The following is a 9,180-nucleotide window of genomic DNA, read 5'->3' on the forward strand; positions in this document are numbered from 1 at the left end:
TTCGTTGTATGTGTAGTATGTATTCTTTACCCTATTAACTATACATTCTTGTACTTGGTTTCTGATGTGAAGTATGCTTCTTTATCCTCTTAAACATACATTCTTGTACTTGGTTTCTGATGGGAAGTATGATTCTTTATCCTCTTAAACATACATTCTTGTACTTGGTTTCTGATGTGAAGTATGATTCTTTACCCTATTAAACATACATTCTTGTACTTGGTTTCTGATGTGAAGTATGATTCTTTACCCTATTAAACATACATTCTTATATCTCTAGGCTAACCATACACCACTATTTTATGCCTTAGAAGGGAAAGATCACACCCTGTGTGATGTTTTACTGCAATGTGGAGCTGACATGCATGCTTTGGATGAGGTGAGACCCAAGTGCTGAAACATGAAACTCTTCTTCATATTAAAGTTCAGGTTCTGTTTGAAACATTGTAGATTTTGATAAAATTATCAGTTAAGAATTGCTATTAACAGTATTCCAGACTGAAATAGGAATTATCTTTGCTCAACGTAAATAAAAAATCTTGTATCATAATCAGCTGTGTTCTGCAGATTTTAATCTATATCATCAGTTATGCTCTGTCACATGTAATATAGCATGGTTTAATTTCGTATAGAGTGTTGCCCTTTTTTTTTCCCCACCAGATTCAGGTGGGTAAACTTATATAGCCAATGTCAAGAATAATTTTCTAAATAGCTATTCAGATAGGTATTTGTGGTTGAATATATAAAATGTACATACTATTGGTCTTTAATTCTCTTGTTTCATATTATGATATAAGCATACTTGTATGTTAGGGAGGAATTACCCTTGTTGAAGAAGTGTATAGGCTTTATCAAGTCGACAGATCTTCAAAAGAAGATATTGAATTGCTTCAGGTCTTTGAAAAATATTTTGTAAGTATGTTATTCATGGAAATATCTTGGACGAGGGAGGCAAAAGTGTATGTGTAATTTTATTAACTTGAAACTTGTCAAGTACTAACTGAGTAAAGAAAATACAAGTATGCATTCACTTGATATTTTCTTTAAAAATATTTATAACTTAGAAAACTGCAGTGAATTAAAATTTTAACTTTAGTTAGAACTTGTGAAATATTTGGTTTTATGTATCAAGACAAGGAAAATATATTAAACATAAAGTGTTTGCTGGGTACTGAAATTAAAATGAAACAGTTGAAATTTAACATTTATTTTAAGTAATAGTTTGATTACCATCTAGACAGTCATGGTTTTTAACCAAAAAAAAAAACCAACTAATAAGTAATTGAATTAAATTAACCTCAGTTAACTTGTCTACTAGGACCCTAATTTTTAGTTGCTTGATATTTTGATGGGAGAAATCCTAAGATTTTACTCACCCGCAAATACAATCTTCTCACCTTTTAACTTATAAGATAACGATAGCTCCTGACGAAAGTGTAATCAAGAAATAGTGAACTTATAAAGATATAGGTCGTTGTTTTATTTACCTTAATGGAAACATCTCAAAATAAACTCGAGTTTGTATTAAGCAAAGTTAAGAATAAAGTAAACCTTGATTTTTTTTTTTTACCCAATATTGATGGTTTTTTTAGAGACAAGTTTTACATAAAGAGCTACATTTTAATTTATTTGTTTTCAGCCAGGTATTTGGAGGGCTGTTTCTCTGGGTAGTATTGAAGATGTTCGACGTTTGATAAATCTGTGGTGTAAAACTGATTTGCATAGGGTAAGTGAATCCTGGCTGTGTTACCTTTATAAGTTTATTGTTTTGTACAGTAGTGCTCAGAAATCTCGAAAACTAAAAAGAAATTTAAAATTATATGGTATTAATTGTAAACAATAGTTGGGTGAAAATCTTACTTTTACTAAAAAATACCAAAGATTTAATTTTTCATTCATGGATTTAAAAAAAAAAATCTTAATCTTTCCATAATTATTATTAAGAACTTCTGAGTGAAATAAAAAAAAAAGTGTATAATAACATGCTATATCCAGTTACAAGGAGACCTTTCACCCAATTACCAGGGCTCTTCAGGCTAACTGGGAAATGACTGAAATTTGTCAAATGAAGATGCTTCATAATGCTTTTTTTTCTTCAAGTATTACTATGTATTAGCTTTTGACTTGGTAAAATATCCACATATTTATGCCCAGTAATTCTCCATGTAGTTTTAGAAAGGCTTCACAAGTATTATTTCTTCAAAAAAGTATTAAAAACTTTCACGAAGAAAACTTTTTTGCTTGTAAGTAATGTAGAAGATGTTTAAAAGTCACATTCATTCTAATACAGAAAAAGTAAGTTAAGGTCATGAAAGGTTTTTTGTTATTTTTTTTTAATTAATTTTTCTACACTCAGTTAAAACACAAATTAAATTTATTTCACAACAAATGTATCAAATAGTATGTTCCACCATCAATAAAACTTTTCTTTATGCTTATAAATCGTTGTTTGCCTACCTATTATTGTTAAATATTCTTGGATAATTTTTAAATAGAAGAAATGTCAAATTTTTTGCAATGTAGTCCTGATATTTTTACTTATTTTGTTAATATTTTTGAAGGATGGAAAATCACTAAGAGATCTGGCTCTGGAAAGTGGTCATGAAGAAGTTATTGGCTTAATTATCAACATAGAATTTTCTATGGTAATTATTCACATTTTTTTTCTAGTATTGTATCAAAGCCAACGATTAGAAAGGCCTTGAATGCAGCTTATTACATTAATTATTTTGCTAACTTTTGGAATTTTTATTTGATTTTATCAAAATAGTAATTGTAAAGACATTTACTTGAGCATTATAATTCATATATTCACTAATTGCAGTCATCACGAAGGTACAAAAAAATGTTAGGTCTTTTTAAAAAAAAACCTGTTTTGTATTTTTTTTACATTTTACAAGTATGTATCACTTGTTTTCTATTATACTTCTCATTTCTTTCATTTTATTTCAGTTTCTGTTATTTAAAATATTTTTCCAGTCTGTCCCGCAGGGGTCAGTGGTAAGTTTCGGACTTACAATACTAAAATCTGGAGTTTAATTCCCCACAGTGAAAAGAGTACAGATAACCCACTATGTAGCTTTGCACCAGAACAATAACAAACGTTTCCAGTCTTTCCTATGTTTTATAAGATAACCTTAGTGTTAATGCAATTATAAATACGAATATTTTTCACTGTTTCTTTTTTGTACTTAGATAGTTGTTCTTGGAACACTTAGTGTATATTTACATGAATATTCAAATAACAAGAAAAACTTTACAAAGCATTCCACATTTGGAATATTGTGTTCAGTCTTGAACTCCTTACCTTAGGAAAGACATTGAATTGTTGGAAAGTGTTCAGAGAAGGGTTACTAGAATGGTGTCTGGGATGGAGGGGTTGTTATATGAGGAGAGGTTGAAATTTCTCAAAGAGTTAGGGGGGATCTGATTGAGGTGTTTAAGATTGTAAAGGGAATTGATAGTGTTGATGCATCATCTTTTTTTCATACTTAACAGTTAGAATAGTAGGACTAGGGCACACAATTATATATTTTGGCAAGGTAGGAGTCATCTTCAGCTAAGTTTTAGTTTTCTGACAGAGTGGTTGGCCTTTGGAATGGATTACCTTTGGATGTTGTGGAAGCAGTAAAATTAAGTGAACTTAAGGGAAGGTGTGATAAACATATGAATGATAAGGGCTGGCTTTGAGGTTTGTTCTTTTTTTTTCTTATTCATTTATTAATAGTTTTAGTTTAGTTTAGAGAATGGAACAGCCGAGATGCACCAATAGGTCTCATGTTGTCCCAAAATGTTATGTTATACCTAGGTTGTTTGTATTGTAAAATACTAGCTGCTCTTTAAGCTGTAAAATTTTCATGAATATATGGGCAGTAATGAACATTTCAAAAATTATGGGATGATTTCCATATCTAACAAGTACTATTAACAGTTTGTTAGCATAGGGCATTTAGCGCATTATTCCAGGGACCCGACAGCATCTAATCAGGTTATTTCAAAATGTGATTAATTCTGCATTTCAAATATTTATGAGAAATAAGTATTGTTGTTTTTTAGTGTTTTTAAATTTACTTTTAATAAATAATTTGAAGAATAAAGAGAGATCACTTTTAGTTTGTTTTCTTTTTACATAAATCATTACCGTGTGAAAAAGTCACTGAGTTTCTGGTCTCGTTTATTAAAAGATACGGAATTAAATCTAAGAAAGAAAGTAAGCAACATTATTAATTCTGAAGGATAGGTATATCATGATTCGTGGATTTCAAAGCTAGGTTTTTTTTTGGGAAAAGAAAGTATGTGATAACAATGGACGAACTTGATTTATATCTTTTGTAGAGGCTGGTGCATCACGTTCTTGCTGGAAATGTCATTGGGGTCCGACACATGTTAACAAATCACAGAAATAAGTTGCAGCTGGACTTGAGAAACTTAGTAAGCTTTATCTTCATTTCTTCATGTTTCTCGTAAAAAATTCCAAAACAAGAGAATTTTACAACCTGTTTACATGTTTGTGTTAAATTTGGTTTGAAATGTAAATAAAACTACTAAGTCATAAAAGAAAACTGGAGTATGAGAAGTAACATTTCAGTTTCATTGTACGTAAAAATAAACATTAGGCCAAATACTCAATTTAAAACACCTCATCGCTAGTCATTTGTCACATTGTTATGGATGAAACTTACACTAAGATTAGAGTTATTTAATCACATTGTTATAGATGAAAGTCACACTGAGAATACAGTAACTTAATCACATTGTTATAGATGAAAGTTACACTGAGAATACAGTAACTTAATCACATTGTTATAGATGAAAGTTACACTGAGAATACAGTAACTTAATCACATTGTTATGGATGAAAGTTACACTAAGATTAGAGTTATTTAATCACATTGTTATAGATGAAATTTACATTGAGAATAGAGTAACTTAGTTACATTGTTATGGATGAAATTTATAATATGGTTAGAGTAACTTAATCACATTGTTATGGATGAAACTTACACGGAGAATAGAGTAACTTAATGACCTTTTTATACATGAAACTTACACTAAGATTAGAGTAACTTAATCAGATTGTTATGGATGAAACTTACACTGAGAATAGAGTAACTTAATGATCTTTTTATACATGAAACTTACACTTATAATAATCATAGTAAGTTTTTTAATTTGGATGGATTTAGTAACAAGTGAATGTAACCCTCCAGATTGAAAAACGTATTTCATCCTCCAGGTGTAAAAATAAGGTTTTTTATTTGTTACTTGGCATTTTTTTAGGGTTTTGGCTTTAGTGGATCACTCCTTACGTCTAAAGCATGATGACAATTCAGCTTCAATACTGAGGTCTTCTTCGACCGGAAGAAGGCCTCAAAGTAGATACCTAAATTGTCATTCTACACTAGAAACAGGCAAAAGCAGTCCATTAAAGCTAAAATTACTATGTCTGCCTAAAAATATCTTTAAATCAACATAGTTAGCATTTTACACTTTTTTCAAACATCACAACTATAACAGCCCTTCTCTGACAGTCTTCCCTTGATGAAGGGACAAAACTAGATTGTTGAGATGTATCTTTGACTAGAACAGAAAATGTTTTTTTTTTGCATAATGTAAAACATCTTTTTCGGGAAAGAAAAAAATAATAAGTTGAATCTTATATTGTCTGCATTATAAAGTTAATAGTCTTTGTATATCGAAACTTGTCAGATTATTATTGTAAGTGTTTGTATGAATACATAAAGATTGACAAGCATCAAATATCTAGGTCAAAGTGAACATTAGTGGTTGTCATTGTAATAATGGGAGATTCTGCATGTTAGTATAACAAACACAGAGATTATAAGGTAGTACACACAGCCTTTGACGCATTGCAAATGTTCTACAATTTTGAACAAATAAAAAAATGGTAGTTTTATACAGTAGTGTAATTTACAGTTTGTTGGACATGAACGGGATGGAACATATTGTGTTGTGATCTTCAAAGCTTGAAATGATCCACTATGTATGTTGAGTATTCTGCTTTTTTTGTCTTTTGTATATTTTTAACTATGATTTTACTAAGTAGTAGGTTTTCCTGGTGCATTTTACAGTTTAATTTTTAAATACTTAAATTCTTCTTTATTTTTAAGAGTGTCCGTGGAGCTCCCATTTTGTATTTTGTGCTCCAGAAAAACGATGCTGAGATGGTGAGGTTGTTTGTGGACCACGGCTGTCGTATCTATGCTCTGATGAGAGACAAGGATGATGTAAGTACAGATGTGTTAAATTCATGATTTCTATATCTGAGTTTCATGCAGTTTAGAAACAATCATGAAATATATATTTTATGCCCTGTGGTGGCTCAACGGTAAGTCTGAGGTGCTTATTACTCTAAAAATTGGATTTGGATAACTGAGACGGACAGAGAAGAGAGCCTAATATACAGCTTTGTGATTAACAGCAAACAAATGTATTTTTATTGGATTTTAAAGCTGATTTCATACACATGAACTGCACAAATTTGAGTGCTAAGTTAAAAAAAGAAACCATGTTAAAGTCTTTTAACTCTTCCCACACTTGTGATAATAATCAACTACTGCCAAAAGTTTTGAGTTTGGCAGTGCTTTGTTTATAGAAATTATTGGCCTAACAATACTTTGGGTAAGCATGTAATCGAAATTTGCATTGTTTTTCATAGTTTGGACTGATATCAGCTTCCAGATCAGATGGACTTTCTACAGTTTTATAATTACACAGGCCTGTGAGTTTAAACTTCATAAGAGTTGTTTTGGTTTTAATAATGGATTTTCCATAATTCAGTTACGCAGATTTTGAAAACAATATTAATTTTTTTTCTATTACATAAGGATTTTTTACAAATCTGGAATAAAAAAAACTCTTACTTAGATCAATTTATTATTTCATTTACTGCAATGAACATTTTTTATTATTATGCGTGTTAACGAAAATAAAAAAAAAACTGAAGAAGGGGTTCTAGAACAATCGATAAGACCTCTCATCATTATTGGTCTAGAGAAATCTATAGCCAGTGGTTGTCAACATTTTTAGCATAACAAAATGTGACCCAATTTCATTTAAAATTATTCACTTATTTAAAAGTACATACGACGTTTTGTGAAAAATCTGTACATGATTGAGAAAAATGGATATTGTTACGTCTCTGGTTGTTTGTTAATTTCCCGTAAAAATTCTCTCCAAGAAACTTCAGCGATACAAGTCCTTTCTTAAATAAAACTAGTTTATTCTTTCTCAATACAACTTTGCAATACACAGAATTTCCACAGTCACTTTAAGTTAAACACACACTATAATTTACAACGATTCACTCACTTTACTTACGACTTGACTCGATTATCTCGACTATCTACAAAATTATATGTCCGCTTTATTTGCCGGGCTTATATACAAAAATAGAGGGCATCTGGCAAACACTTGAGCCTTCATGATCCTTCTAGAAACTCATCACGTATTGCCAGTGTCACATGACTTCTGCTGTCGTAACAGTATCATTTTCAGATTCAGAGTACAGGAATTACTGTACAATATGTACACATTTCGAGACAATATAACCATCGCAGGTCTGTGTTATCTGTGCTCTTTAGCAGAAATTTTGCCATTTCATAATAATATCAATCTACAACAGATGTTTACACTTATTTTTATAGTGATCCTTAACTATTACATAAAATAACAAAAAGCTTTCTGTTGCTTTAGAAGACAACTAAATTATAGTTTATCTGTTGTGTGTTCTTAAACATACTTAAATGATGTCTGTTTGAACCTGTGGTGCACAACAATTTTTTTATATTTAGTGATAGTGGAATATTGTTTATTTGTGTGTTTATGGGTGTAGTGCATCAAATACCACAGACAAGAGGACGGGAAGGGCATTGAGAACCACTGGCTTCTGACGTATAATTCTAGTTTTTTAACACAACATAATGAATAATTTCAATTAAAATTATACTTGTTCAGTCCCTGGTGGTATTGTACACACTGTAAAAATGCATTGGGTTAACTTTTTCTTTTCATTATTATGTCTTCTAGTAGAATTTTGTTGCACAAAGGTGTATGCATATTGTTTCTTCAGTTATGCCTTGTTTTTATTCTTTTAGAACACGTTTTTCACTTGTCTGGAGGAATTTTATACCTGTTTTAATACTATGTCCTTCATAAAGAAAATGAAATAAAGTTGACTTCTGTTTACACTTTTTCTGATAATGATCAGATAGTCCAATATTTTTTTATTTTTTAATTCATATGCAGAGTTTGAGTGAGACAAGTATCACTTATGTATATATAAAGAAAAAAAATCATATTTATAAGCTGTCTTTGCAGTTTATGAAACAAAAGAAAATCTGTTGGCTTGTAAAAAATACAGTTTATTTAATATTTATTATTAAAAACTATGAGGTAGAAGTACATTTTTTTTCTGTGTGTTTTTGTAAAGTATTTTTTATGTCTACTTTACACAAATGTATGGTTACTTAGAATACAAAGTTTACAAAGATAACAACAAAGAAACTTGACTGAGGTCTAGAATGAAAGTTAGTAATATTAGATATTGTAAGCATCTAGAAACAGTTTTGTTGTATTTAGTAAGTGTTCAATATTCAAAAACTTGTGGTTATATTAGCATAATTTCACTCTTTGGACTAACTTTCATTATATTTGTATAATGTATTCTTCTTTTTTTATGTGTGCTTTTATGTAACAACAGTCAAAATGCCCTAATTTTCTCTCCATTTTGTTTTCACAGTACGAAATGCCTGTGTTATTTGTAGCCTTACAAGAAGATATGCCTCTGTCTGTAATACAAGCTTTGTTACCTGAAGGACGATCAATTAGATTGGAGGAACTACTCAGCAAACTTCTCTACAGAGTAATATGTGATCTGAGTTTCTCATAAAGATTAAGTTTGTCATTTTGAAACTATTTGAAGTAAAATTTACTTGAACAGGAATTATACATGTTATAACATGCGTTTAAGATACTGATAATGTCGACTGAATGGCAATAGACATTAGCATTATTTAATCCATACTATAAAAGTGGGAGGGTTGTTTTTTTATTGCATTATTTAATCCATACTGTAAAGGTGGCAATGATCCTTTATTGCATTATTTAATCCATACTGTAAAGGTGACAATGATCATTTATTGCATTATTTAGTCCATA

The 9,180-nt window shown here is 30.2% G+C and overlaps 1 protein-coding gene across 4 annotated transcripts in view; it reads left to right on the forward strand.

Annotated features, from left to right (window-relative positions):
- LOC106462000 overlaps positions 1-9,180 on the forward strand; it is a 43,502-nt gene that overhangs the window by 10,419 nt on the left and 23,903 nt on the right. For 3 of the 4 annotated variants that reach the window (XM_022389118.1, XM_022389119.1, XM_022389120.1), the window contains exons 5-11: positions 281-379; positions 814-912; positions 1,640-1,726; positions 2,562-2,645; positions 4,336-4,431; positions 6,132-6,248; positions 8,762-8,884. In XM_022389118.1, the coding sequence (XP_022244826.1) occupies positions 281-379; positions 814-912; positions 1,640-1,726; positions 2,562-2,645; positions 4,336-4,431; positions 6,132-6,248; positions 8,762-8,884 (705 nt within the window). The remainder of the gene's footprint in view (positions 1-280; positions 380-813; positions 913-1,639; positions 1,727-2,561; positions 2,646-4,335; positions 4,432-6,131; positions 6,249-8,761; positions 8,885-9,180) is intronic. The other variant, XM_022389121.1, reaches the window with a different exon arrangement.

This window comes from Limulus polyphemus, unplaced genomic scaffold (assembly GCF_000517525.1).
Source record: "Limulus polyphemus unplaced genomic scaffold, Limulus_polyphemus-2.1.2 Scaffold1073, whole genome shotgun sequence".
In the NCBI taxonomy this organism is placed as follows: Eukaryota; Metazoa; Arthropoda; class Merostomata; order Xiphosura; family Limulidae; genus Limulus; species Limulus polyphemus.